At 32.3% G+C, this 14,055-nt stretch overlaps 1 protein-coding gene across 4 annotated transcripts in view; it reads left to right on the plus strand.

Annotated features, from left to right (window-relative positions):
- Positions 1–14,055, plus strand: part of LOC118189049 (ubiquitin C-terminal hydrolase 7-like) — a 166,462-nt gene that overhangs the window by 131,010 nt on the left and 21,397 nt on the right. For all 4 annotated transcript variants that reach the window (XM_085824998.1, XM_085824999.1, XM_085824996.1 and 1 more), the window contains exons 30-31: positions 9,362–9,409; positions 10,108–10,179. In XM_085824998.1, the coding sequence (XP_085681124.1) occupies positions 9,362–9,409; positions 10,108–10,179 (120 nt within the window). The remainder of the gene's footprint in view (positions 1–9,361; positions 9,410–10,107; positions 10,180–14,055) is intronic.

Genomic DNA, 14,055 nt, shown 5'->3' on the forward strand with positions numbered 1-14,055 from the left:
AGTGTTTCACTTCATAGAGCACCCACAAAATTAAAACGGTAAGTGCAATTTATACAAAATTTTACGTGTATACTTCTTTAGGCCTAATTGACCGCATACAACTTTTTTGGTTAAAATTCTGACTTTAAAGTATAGTCACCGCAAAGGGTTAAACGTGGTGTACAATCCTCAAAGATGACCCATGTGAAGGATGTCCAAAAACGGCAACCACGCCAAAAACCATCAAGAGGTGCACGATGTTGTGTTAGACCAGGGATGTCAAACTCATAGGTACACTTGGGCCAAACAAACAAGGTTTAACTTTAGGCGGGCCGCAAAAAAAAAAAAAAAAAAATAAATAAATAAATAAAAAATCTATATTCATAGAAACGTAGATTTATTTCGAATAATACAATAATAAACATATATATATATATTTATATAGAAAAGAACAAGAAAAATTTAATGTTTACGTCCTGATACTTGACATCTCTTCTCTGCTATTATCTTTCCTATTTCGGGAGAAATTTTGTTTGCAGTGATAACTTTCAACGCTGACCCAAGGTGAGCATCATTAATACGGATTCTAATAGGAGACTTATTACCTTTCACGACTGAAAATAACTGCTCGCACCGATAAGTGCTGCCAAACATGGAAATAATTTCATATGCGAATTTTTGAGTATTTTCAAACCTGGCTGGTATATTTGTAAAATATTTGTAAATATTTGTAAAATATTTGTAAAATTCAGGCACGCCCACTTGAATCTCGATCACCTCCATTTGCATATGGCTGGGTACTGAGTCAATACTTATTGAGAAAATTGAAGAAAACAAAAAAAATTTGTCTTCGAGGGAACTAAAACCATTAAACCTTGTTTCAAATTCAGTTGTTAAATTTGCAATTTTTTCTGCGTATTTTTGATACGAACAAGTATCCTCTAAACTTGATTTGTTCATGCTGCACGTCGGGAAGTGCTTCGAATCTTCGTTTTTAAGTTGTTTTTCCAAAAGAACTCGTTGACATTTGAATGCTTTAATTATGTCAAACATGTTCGTAATGATATAATCTTTTCCTTGTAACGATAAATTTAAATCGGTTAAGTGTTTGGTTATATCAACCAAGAAAGATAAATCTTGTATCCATATTGGATCGTAAAACAAACTTATGTCTTGATTTTTGTTTTTAAAAACTGGCATATTTCTTCTTTCAAATCCCAGAATTGTTTGAGAATCTTGGAGCAACATAACCAATGTACCTCGGTATAGTAGGACAAACCCGAATATTCACTATCTAACTCACTTAAGAAAGCAGTGAATTGATGCTGATTTAAACCTCGAGATCTTATAAAAATTTATAACTTTTTTTATATATGACAAAACATTCTCCATATTTATTACTTTTGTGCATAGAACTCCTTGATGTATAATACAATGCAAATGATGAATGTTTGAACCATGAATTTCACTAAGTTTTTTTCTTAGTAATGCTACGAAGCCCTTGTTTTTCCCAGTCATTGATGGAGCGCCATCTGTAGCTACAGAATTTAATTTTGCCAAAGGTAGATTTTCTGCAGAAGTCCAAAAACACAAGTAAATATATCTTCTCCTGTGGTAGTACCAGGCATCGGTATTAGTTCCAGTAATTCCTCAAAAATGTTAAAATTCTTGTCACAAGAATTAAGAAACACTGCTAATTGAGCTTTGCCACTAATGTCCGTGCTCTCGTCACAGGCAATGGAGAAACTTTCGAAACTAGATGATTTTGCTTTGATCTGATCACTTAAATTCGCGGCTAAATCAGTAACTCTTTCCGCAGCTGTATTTCGAGACAATGAAATTGATTGAAAAGCCTTCACATTTCCAGGACAAACAATTTCTCCAGCTTTCATTAGGCATTCCTTGATGAAATCACAGTCAGTAAAAGGCTTCGAATATTTAGCTATCAACTCGAACAAGACGTAGCTTGTATGTACCGCCGCTTCACTTTCTTGCAATACTTTACTAAACATGGACTGTTGCTTTTTCACTTCTAACTTGAGCTCTTTCAACTTTTCTTCTCTCATTAATCCTTCGTAATTGTTATATTTCGATTGTGTGTTCGTAATGACGTTTAATATTATATAACTTTGGTACATTAATAGTATTATTATATATCAAGCAGATTATTTTATCTTTTATTTCACAGCAAAAATTCTAATTCCCATTTTACTTGGAATATTCTATGTTCGTCAGCGATTTTTCGTTTAATTTTACTACCACTTGGTTTTGATATAGGCATACTGAATACAAAGGGCTGGAATAAACACGGTTAACGTTAAAAAGTTAACAAAAATTTATTCTTTCCACAAGAGATAAATCAAAATGCTGAAATGTTTCTTCAAAAATATTCTAACAATATCACAAAATGTCAAACGTTTAGCAAAAATCAATTCAAAACAGAGAAACTAATTCTATCTCGCAGCAAAATTGCTGCAAATCAATCACAGCATTAAGTAAACAAACAGTTCACTAGAACTACAGCTACTACTGAGATGAGTTGTTTGTTCTCGGCTTTTATAAGCTTTATAATTAATTTCTCGAATATACTGGAAACATCTATAAATATCTGGATTTTTGTAGATGGCAACAGCAATTACGAGATATTTATTTATTAGGTATTAAATGCACGCGCTGTTCTATTTTTAACCTTCCTACGCAGCTGTCTTTTCAAAAATCATCTGCGTTGCTAAGGCAACATGAAGCAAATCTAATTACAATTCTAAATAAAAAAAAAAACTAAATAAATAAATAACTATGAAATCCGTAACAATATGAATTAAGTAATAATTAATAATAAAGCAAAGTGCATGCACCAATATATCGTACAAAACTATGATTTGAAAACTGAGACCATGAGCTCGGCCACATTTGGCTATCGGGGGATGCGTACAAGTTCTGAGTGCACGTGTCCCCCAAAAGCCAAAGGTAGCTGAACGCAAGCTACTCGCACGCATTTGTAATTTAAGTAATGTGTGTGTCAGCTTGCTGTGAGTAATCTAACAACACTGAATAAATTATCGTTAATTACTTAGAAGTAAACATTTCATTTTTTACTTCTTTGACATGTTATTTTATTATTATATATTATTATTTGCCGATATATTGGCCGGGCCACAAAAATATTTGTTGTGGGCCGTGAGTTTGACATCCTTGTGTTAGACGATAGGCGAGTAAAGGTGTGTGAGATAGCTGAAGCTGTGGGGATATCGGAAGAAAGGGTGCTAAACATCTTGCATAAAGAATTAGGCATGCGAAAGCTCTGTGCAAGATGAGTGCCGCATTCGCTGAATATGAATCAAACGATTTTTGCAGGTGTCTATGAACTGATTCAACAGGGATCCTACAGATTTTATGCGCCGATTTATCACCATGGATGAGACATGGGTCCATTACTAGGCTAGGGTTCGTATGGTCCGTAAGAGTCCTTAAAAGTTCTTAGATTTTTTTAATCGATTTTTGGTCCTTAAAAGTCCTTAATTTTGGACAAAACCAGCAGAAGGCCCTTAATCATCTGAAATTTCTTTGTTTTTGCGACTGTCATTTTGTGTATGAATTAGCATTTTGGAGGAATATTTTTGGCGATTCACTGCTGTATATATGGTTATTTTTTGAATGGGTTCATGAGTTATAATTTGTTTCTATTTCTAATATAAATGATGGGATACTCAAGTTTCTAAGCAAAGAAGTGAAACATAAATATTTCGAAATTCGTTTTTTCTAATAAAGAGCTCTTAAACAACTTTTTGCTTTTGGGGATGTGAATTCTTTTATTAAACGGTTCTAAATTTGGCGACTTATCAACATTTTGGTGATTTTAAGATTAGTTTCTGTAGAAAAAAAGGGAAAATTTTTAAAGAGATCATTATTTGTACCAGTGATAAAAGATGGATGTGCGAAGAAGTGTTGTTGTTTTGGCTGACAGAAATTTTTTAAAAAAAGAAATGTTGCTTTTTTCCAACCTCTGGGACTCATCATTCTGGATTCATTATGATCCCATTCAGTGGTTACTGCAAAATATAAAGCAGAAAAACTTAGTAACAATATCTCAATGATGCCAGGTGGGCTTACAAAAATTTTACAGCCACTGTATCTCACCATCAGTAGAATTTTCGAGCACAAAACTGCGAAAGCAGTGGGAGGAATGGATGCAAAGCAGATTTCATTTCTTTTCAAAAATTCCAGACGGATGAGAAAAGCTTCATATGGGAAACTTGCCTTGTGGATTGATAAAGCATGGCAATTGGTTCAAGCTGATACGATCATATCACAATACGATTAAACCGGAAATCATTGAAAAATAAAATGAAAATGACTCAACGTTAGAAGAAGGGATTTAGAACAGAGTGATGAACGTGACCTTGATGGTGATTTAAGTTTAATTCTGGCATTTATGAGTCATATTTTGAAGGTCTTGTATAAATAAATTTAATTAATTTTAATTATGTTTGATTATCTAATTTACATGTTCGTTTTCGTAATATGGTAATTTTTTGCGATACACAAAATTTACTGACCTCGTAAAAATAACATGTGATAGAAATCAGCAGAGTTTGTTTTTGGCAAGTTCGAAGTAATATGTTTATTTTTTAATGTGTTTTTATACAGCCAAATACTGAAAATCCAACGACCTGAAATCCACGTTGCCTCTCAAAATGTAAACATTCAATTTATATGTTCTGGAAGCCGCAACATGGAGAACGAAATACCAAAGAAAAAATACTTGCTGAATAATGATGTAATAATTACTGGATGATTAATAACAGAAACACCAAATTATTGACATCGTGGTGAAAGTTTTTCCCCACCAATCTGCATCAAGGTAAAAAAGCAGATGATTTGGTCAACTTTTCTTTTAAGTTCACGATTCACGTTGTATTTTATGACCCTTATTGTTTCACGGCATTGTTTAATGCTGCTGTTTTTATATCTGGATACTTTGTGGATAAATTAAAAATATTTTGCATTTGAGCGCTTTTTAATAAAATGGCAGATAAGAAATGCATTCATGATTTTACTGTTTGTAACGTTGAAAAAGCTAAACCTATTGCATTAACGGCAAGGCAAATGGAAATTTTGCAAAAGATGGAAAAAGGTATTACTTCTCGGTTTATAGCAGAATCGTTTGAAATTGTGACATGGCAAAGAAAAAAAAAAAAAGCTGTTGAAATTTTACAGCAACAATAATCCAACACCGGAATCCGAAACTAGAAATCTTTGCACGAGGCGAAATCGTCAAACCTCAATGCTGTCTTGTACGAGTGGTTCCAGCAGTGGATGAGGGATGATGGGGGAGCCAATTTGAGGACTGCTTCTGAGAAAAAACAGAAATCAGATTCATGCTGATTTAAAAATAGAGGAGCTGTGCAATTTCATCAGCGGTTGGCTAAACTGATTTAAGCAGAGACTTGGTATATGTTATCTGAAAGCACGTGGGAAAACTTTCAGAAGATAAAAATGCTGCAAAGGAATTTATTGATGAATTTTTTGTGTTAGTGGCAGATGAAAATCTTAGCCCAGAACAGGTTTTAATATGGATGAGACTGAACTTTTGTGGCTATGTTTGCCAAGAAAGGTATTTGTGACAAGCAAAGAAAATGCACCGTCAGAGGTGAAAGAAGCTAAAGGAAGAGTTACTATTTTTAGTATGCAGCAATGCAACTGGAACTTACAAATGTAAAACAGTGGTAGTGGGTAATAGCACCAGTTCCAGAGCTCTGAAAGGAGTACCTGTGGTTTAAAGGAATAAACAAAATTCATGGTTCATGAAAAGAACGTTTCACCAAATGGTTCATAGAGCATTTTGTTAAAGAAGCTAGATAAATTTTAACACTCTAGGATTATCATCAAATTGCAAGATTTTACTATTGTTAAACAACTGCTCAGTGAAAGCTTAAAAAACCTCAGCTGGTGTGACATTAAGATTTGAACTTTTCTAGATTTTCTTTTTTGCTTTTTTTATTGTACTGTAATCGATCATCTAAATATGCTATTTAGCAGATCATTGGGATCTATGATTTAGTGATAGTGTAAATTGAGGGGTCACAAATTAGACTACAGACAACAACATGTCATACATTAACATAATTTTCTAACATATATTTAAAAGGAGGGTGAGGTACTTGAATTCTAAAACTGTTGAACTCATTGTTAGGTTATTTTTAAACTTGATTGTCAGTACTTTTTTGTAATGTAGGATTGTGTTCCTCCATAATGGTCTGATGGGAAAGCCAAAATTAAGACACCATTTGAGGTATTTGCGAATGTTTGTATCTTCGAAACTACAGATGTTGCATTCAATTGAAATACAACATTAGATGAAGGAAAGACCATATTGGCAAACACACAATTTTTTTTTTTATATATAAATTGGAGAGGGTATACACATTGGTATCGTGTCGAAAATAGTAAAGTTTTAATGACGTTAAAGCTCAGTGCACACACGCACCCAAGTGTGAGTGACAAGGTTGTCTGATAGGCAGTGTATTCGAGTGGTGGTTGCTGTATTTTATTTTATTTAATTTTGCTGAGTGGCAAGGTTGGCCGGTAAGATAGTCTGTTTGTTCAGCTTTGTGTTTACTGTATTTTATACAAAATGAGAAAGCATTTGATTTTGTGAAACCTCGTTTTAATCTCATTATGGTGCTAAATAACTATACATATGCATTTCAGACTTAACATTTACTTGGAATATAATTGCAGACATCTTAATTTATATATCGGGTTGTGACAAAAGTTTCCTGCCGCTGCAAATAACATCTGTGTAAACTGTTGGCAATTTTAATCATATTTTGTCAAATGATTTTTCTAATTGGAAAGAAAAAGACTTGCTTTAGAAACACTGTGTTGTAAAATTTGTAAACAAATATCATCATTATTAAGTACAAGATGTCTGAAATGAAACTATCACACTACCAGATGAGAACCATCATTTACTTCCAGTTCTATTGCAAAACGTCAGCTACAGAATGTCGCCAAATCATGTGCACACCTTAAGGTACTGATGTTGATCATATGACATTGTGAAGGTTTGGGACTTTAAGTTCAAAAACAAGGACTATAACATTCAAGAAGCAAAGGGCTCTGGTTGGCCTACTGATGTTAATGAGCCCCACCTACGAGAACTTGTGGAAGAAGATCATTATGCAACCACTCGATAGGTTCCTAAGGAATCGGACGTTGGTGCCATGTCCTTTAGTTGTGTTGTGCATTGCATAAACTTGGTTTACAAGTTCAATTGCTGGGTGCTGCATCAGCTGATTCAAGCAGATAAGGACAGATGTGTTCAGGTTTGCATTAATCTGCTCGAATATCAAAGCAAGGATAAAATTCTGGACCAGATTATCACTTGTGATGAAAAGTAGGTTTACTTCAGCAACAAGGCTGGAAAAGGGGTTGTTTTGAGGAGCGCTGTGGAGTCGGAGTTGGGCAGATTTTTCGGTAAAAGGAGTCGGAAGCTGGAGTTGCTAAAAATAGGTCGACTCCAACTCCAGTTTTTGTTGGACAGTTTCAATTTGAAATGAAATTAAAGTGAATTGAAAAAAAAAAAAAAAATTAACGATGAACTGAGTTTTTTTTTTTTTTTTTTTTTTTTTTTTTATTATTATTTATGGACCATATCCATAGTTATTTTGTCTTTTATTGACATATTAATAAATAAAAGGGAGGAAGATGGATGTGATATTTGCCATTATTGATTAAACTGATCCATTTAGTTGCACATCTCATTGGTAAATTTAGGTAACCAGTAATAGCAGCAAGAACTCCCAAAATCTGATACCGTTCTTAGGAAGCGAGCAGGAAAAGGAGCAATTATTGATCAAGCAACGCGATGGGAAAGATATAGAGGTTGTTAGAATTAAGAACTTTTTTAGAATATGTAGATAATCATAATGTTTCACTAATAGAAAGACTGTGGAATGATGTTGCAGAATTGGAAATTCTTCTTTCTACACTGAATATAGCCACAAAAAAGCTACAATCCGAAGAATTAACAGGAGACGAGAATGGAAGAATGTGATGTGTGCGATTTCTGAAATGGAGGTTTACTGCAGAAGGAATTATTTCTTCAATGAAAAAAGAGAAACTAGATTGAGAGACAATCAGATGTTGTTTGACTTCTAAATTAAAGTAATGAGATCTCTCTTGGTTCAATATATGTAGATCCAAAACACTGAATTTGAACACTGAATTGAATGGCGAACAAATTAAAAGGCAAAGAAAGCCATCTATGAACTTTCACTAAGAATGAAATTATTCTCAGAACAATTGAAGTATTCAAATCAGGACAGTCAAACTGGAGTCATTGCAACTGAGTATCTATCATCCTCTTCCATTGATGAATGAGATTTTGAGAAATATTTAGATAATTCTGAAAAGGCTAAGGCAAACCGAATGAGAATAAAGAACCAAGAGCCTTTAGATATGAAAATGAAAAAATACAAACCAGATTTCTACACCACCTTTGAAGAAATAGAGAAATATGATTGCTCTTGCGCAAATCAGCTCTTATAGAACTTATAAAAATCTATTCTGAAAAGTTAAAAGAAATGGCTGTAACAGTAAGAGCTGTTCCTCCTACTCAAGTCAGTGTGGAAAGTTAAAAGAAATGGCTCTAACAGTAACAGCTCTTCCTCCTACTCAAGTCAGTGTGGAAAGACTCTTCAGCTCTGAAATTTACCAAATCGGATCTGTGGTCCTCTAACAAAAAAAAAATCTTGCCAAAGCTGTTTTTTTTCCTTAGAAATTACTAATGCCAGTTTTTCCATTTTAAAATAAATGCTAATTAATATAAATAATTTACTATGCCATCAATTTTCCCACTGTAGCATCTATTGCATCTTTTATACTAAAAAAATAAGCTGTAACCTATGTGTATATGTTTGCATATGAGGGCGTTTGATTCGGTCACTTTTCCTACTGACTCCACAGCCCTGATTTTGCGTCCTTCAAGCCCGCAAAGCGCAATTCGACTAACAAAAAGATCACATTTTGTATCTGGTGGGATTGTCGTGATATTATGCACAAAGTGTATCTGGAACCTTTGTTAGTAATTCTACACATAAAACACCAGTGGCTCTTTAAACTAAAAGAATGACCGTCCCATGAATTTTGTTTTTTAGATTGAACTACAAAATTTAGTTTTTTACATTTTTAGAACTACAAAATAGTTTTTTAGATTGAAATATTAATGGATATTTTAATGCATTTTCTTCCCACTTCTTTTATTTTATATGTGTAACCAAAACATTATTTGAATGATTGCTATATATTTTCTTATAATTTGTGTTATTTTATGTTCCAAATATATATATATATATATATATATATATTTTTTTTTTAGGAAGTCTTCTCTACATTTGGTGTACCTTTTCTTTTAAAAGTTAAGCATGTAAGTTGAATAACAAATTTAATATGACTTGCATTAAATCAAATTTAAATAATGATGGATGTGATAATTTTAGTTGAATATTATAACAATTTATACTGAAATATTTAGATGTGTTCAATACTGTAAATACTTTCTTATTCTGTTGTTTCTGTTGTATGTATAGTCGTTAAATTTTGTTTTTCATTTAAATTAATAATTTTGTTAAACATTATTAAGCAATTATGAGAAAATGCTTATGCATGCTGAATGTCAGTAAAGTGATATAACAGTGGGGGTGAATCCTTGTATTATTATTTTGAAACTCTAACTAGTCCAGTGTGCTTGTGTAATTTTCTTTAGTGTATATGCTTCTTTACTAGATATTGCAATATTTTTTTAAACATTCTCGTAGATATAACATCAGAAAAAAAAATTGCATCTATATCATACTTTGTAGCATGTTTAAAAAGTGAAATAAAATTTTAATCATCCTTTCATGTCACTTTAGCTTGAAATAATGCGTTACCAAAATGTAATTGTCAAATTTTGTGTAGGAAAGAAAGCATCCAGAAGGCTGTTTAATGTGTCATTTTTGTCTTAATTTATAGTCTTTTTCCTCACCTTGTATGCTCAAAAATAAATGATTTTTAAATTTGATCTGTAGAGTAACAATGTTTACAAATAATTTTCACTGGTTAATTTTTTCCTTCTACTTTCAGAAAGAACCATTTTGTAAAATCAAAGAACGAATACAGAAAAAACTTGAAGTGCCAGATAAGGAATTTGAAAGAGTAAGCTTTTATTTTATTCATAACTGATTAATTGTAATAACTGTGGAAGTTAAGAGCTGAGATTTCCATGGTTGTGATCTACCTTTATAGTTTCATTTTCTGTGCAGTGTATTTTTGAAGCTAATTAACGTTAAGGTAATGTTATGTTTTTTCATTTAATTTATTAAATTGTATATGTTACAAAAGTATATATATCATTTCATTTACCTGAATATTTAGTCCAAAATATACAAGAAAAGTCAAATTCTGAGATTTATTTCGTTATGGGGATGATGATATCTAATCAAGCTCCTTTAAAAAGGTAATATAGCATGTGTTTGGCCTTTTTATTTGAAGACTTAGCAGATTTAACAATTTGAACAAGTACAAGAGTGCCTGTAGAATTCTTATTTACAAAGTTTGTTTTTAAACTAATGTGTGTACTTGAGCTAACTTTACTCCTGGAAATAATTCAGCGATTAACTTGCACAAACTGAATTTAGTAAATACATGTGGCATTAAAATCTAAATAACCTCTTAAGGATCCTGTCAATGGTCAGTGCTTACTCTCTTGCAAATGAGAAGCTAGTCGAGTTTCTGAAGTTACCATAACCGGCCCTTCTACAAAGCGTATGAATCTTAATGGGACAATAGCTATAATTTCAGCTCTTCTAGATGATGTAATGTCTTTCTTGTGGAAGAATACTTGTATGGTTTCTTGTATTGTCACTTTTTGGCTTAGATAATATTAACAGTGATTTAGTTAACAGCAGATCAGTGCTGAATTTCACAGATATCCCAATAATTACTGTGAAAGTTGGCTACCACCGACCTATGAATGTTGTGCCAATCATTCCTGCAGAATTCTGGAGGAGCCGATGCATCTTTATTTAATAAACAATTTTTATTTAACCTACTTGGTTTTTGTGCTCCATAAATAGGCTTTTCTCAGTTTCTGCTATTTTGTTAGGGCCTCTGAATTTACTGGAAGCTCTATGTAGGACAGTACAATTACGAACTAATCGAGATAATTTTCCAAATCTAATACTGTTTTATTTGCCATATTCAGCTGACTATGTCCATTAATACACTTTTATTTAATAAAGTTAAAAAACTTTGAAAATAATGCATTGCTTGCTGTTCTGTAGAAGGCAGGTCCAAATTTTAATAATTTTTCTCAAAATAGAAGAAAAAATACAGCAATAACAGTTAATTTATATTCTTTTTCATAAAAACAAAAGGTGGCTTAACAAGATCAGAGTTACATCAGACAAAAGCACAAATGTTATGATTATCCATAACTGATGCTAATTCATGCTGCTCTGGAACAGTTTTATAGTCGATGTGATAATACATAAGTACTGTGAATTTCTCCATATTGCCACAACTATTGTTTGCAGGTCACAAAAATTGCAAAGGCAGTTAATCAGTAAAAGAAATTATTTCAAGCTGTTATATTCAATGCTAGATTCTTGAAAGAGGAAATTTCAAAAATAGGAATGTGTGGAGTAACCTAGATCATTTTGTTACAAATAGAAAGAAGCTGTCCAAGAATGATTTTTTTTTTTTTTTTTTTTTTTTTTTTTTTTTGAGAGGGGGAGATTAAACCTTTTTAAGTTGAGATGTTTTGTAACAATTTAATATGTATATGTGGACATAAGTTCATTACAAAGTGTATTTAAATTCTTAAAAAGGAAATTTTGATTGAAAAGATTGTTTGGATTTTCATATCTGGAATCCGCCTTTAATTTCTTAATATCCACAGTTATCTCCTTTCCCCGGAATTTGTCGGTCATGGAAAAAACATAATTAGGTGTACTTCCTTTGTTATTAAAGTATTCTTCTGAAGTATTTCATATTTTTTAATGATTAAATTTATCGAACATTAGCAGGTTCATCTAGGTGTTAATTCCTATTAAAGTGCTTGCTAAATCATATAATATGAATACAGTAGACGCTGCTTTATGTGATTGTGGTTAATGTTATCATTTGGATGTTATGAGCAAATTTCCGGAGTCTTGCCTGTTTGTGTATGAAATTCTAGAAAATACATCACTTATTGTTACCGACAATTCAATAAGGCCAAAACAAATTGTATAAAAATTGCTAGGTGTCAGAAAAGTGTCAGCAAATAAGGGATTATGGGGCACACAAAATTTTATTTTGATTTTGCTCAACTATTCAAAATTGGGTAAGAAAGCAAGCATAGTTTTGCTGAAAACATCTACACCAAACTAAGGGTGGGTTTTTTTCACAATCTTAAATTTTAGTTTTACGTTCTTTTCCAATGAATGAGGGATGCCCTCCAAGTATTCAGGATAGACCTTTGGTCAAAGAATTTCCAGAAATGTTATGAACATTTCATAAATGAACTACTGCATTAGAGACCTTGTGAATAAGTTCATAGATATGTTTTTGCATGTATTTCTAATTCTGTGAAAGTATTTGTGTTTCTAGTCATATATATTAAATTAGTTAAATTCTATTTCTGATTGGAGGTTTCTTTCTTTTTGCTTTAAATATTTTATTATCAGAATAGCTGTGGACAAATGTGATCACATTAAGCAGCACCTAATAAAAAAATTTCCGTAAAAAAGTCTTGGGGCAAACAGCTATCTTGTTTCATGATATGTTCATTGGGCAAATCATTATTGTGTGTATGTTTGCGTTAATAAAAAACCTGGTTGGATTATAATGGAGAGACACAAGTAAACTTAGGCAAATTTTAGAATGGCATTGATTTATTAAAAACTAGATTTTGAGGGAATTGCACCATGTAATGAATGGCAAAAGTTATGCGCTGTAGATCCGTGGTCTCCAAAAATTTTTGATGGTCCACAGAAAAACTATGTACATAAACTTATGCATTTTTTGCAGACATTTTTCACCAATTAATAATTTTCTTTAATTTTTTTATGGTTCTCAGATTCAAATAAAATAGATAATAGACACATAATGAGTGAGAAAAAGTGAGCGAATATTTTGCATTTCTTTAGTAAAACTAAAGATAGAATAACTAATGAAAATAGTATTGATTCATTTAACAAAGAGGTAATCAATGAATCAAAGCATCCACATTCCTCGTCATGATCAGACAGCAATAGAGAGAAAGTTCAAGCTGGAGGTGCAAAGAAAAAAACCCAAAATAACAAGAAAATGTGATTCAGACTATATGAAATGTGGATTTATTCCAGAACCCAGTAGTAAGCTGAATGAATGGCCTTTTGGAATTATCTGTTCTCAGAGTTTATCTAATGCTGCCATGATACCTCACTTGAAATCAAAACACTCAGATTTTGCTAATAAACTACTTGAATATTTTTTAAAAATGTGTGAAAATATGCAAATATAAGTAGGTACCTTAAAAATATGGTTGTTTAAGATAAGCCCCTATCAAAGGCTTCCTATCTGATAGCACTTCAAGTACTGAAAAACAAAAGGCCGTATACAATTGGAGAAGAATTATTCAAACCTTGCATATTGCAAGCTTGTGAAGAGATTTTGGGAAAAAAGCCTGTACAGAAATTGAAAGTAGTAAGTCTGCTAACACTGTTAAAGCCCAAAATTGACGAAATTACTAAACATAACTGGACATCCTTCAGGAGTCTTTCGGTCTACACACTGCATTACACATAGTGAGCATCTTGTCATGGAAAAAAAAAAAAAAAATGTCCCCCAGAACTACACCAAGTATCAGCAGATGTTATTAACGTCACAATGAATTCAACACAAAGTGCTTAATTCTCGATTATTTGAAGCACTTTGTAAAGAAATTGGCTCTCATTATACTATACTCACCTTCTTCTTCACATTGAGGTGAGATACTGACATGACTGTTCGGTCTACACGAAGAAATCAAATTATTTTTTAGCAGTAAAATAATCCGGAATTTCAAGA

Source organism: Stegodyphus dumicola, chromosome 10 (assembly GCF_044657685.1).
Source record: "Stegodyphus dumicola isolate Sdum_Otavi_A_Nest chromosome 10, ASM4465768v1".
Lineage (NCBI taxonomy): Eukaryota > Metazoa > Arthropoda > Arachnida > Araneae > Eresidae > Stegodyphus > Stegodyphus dumicola.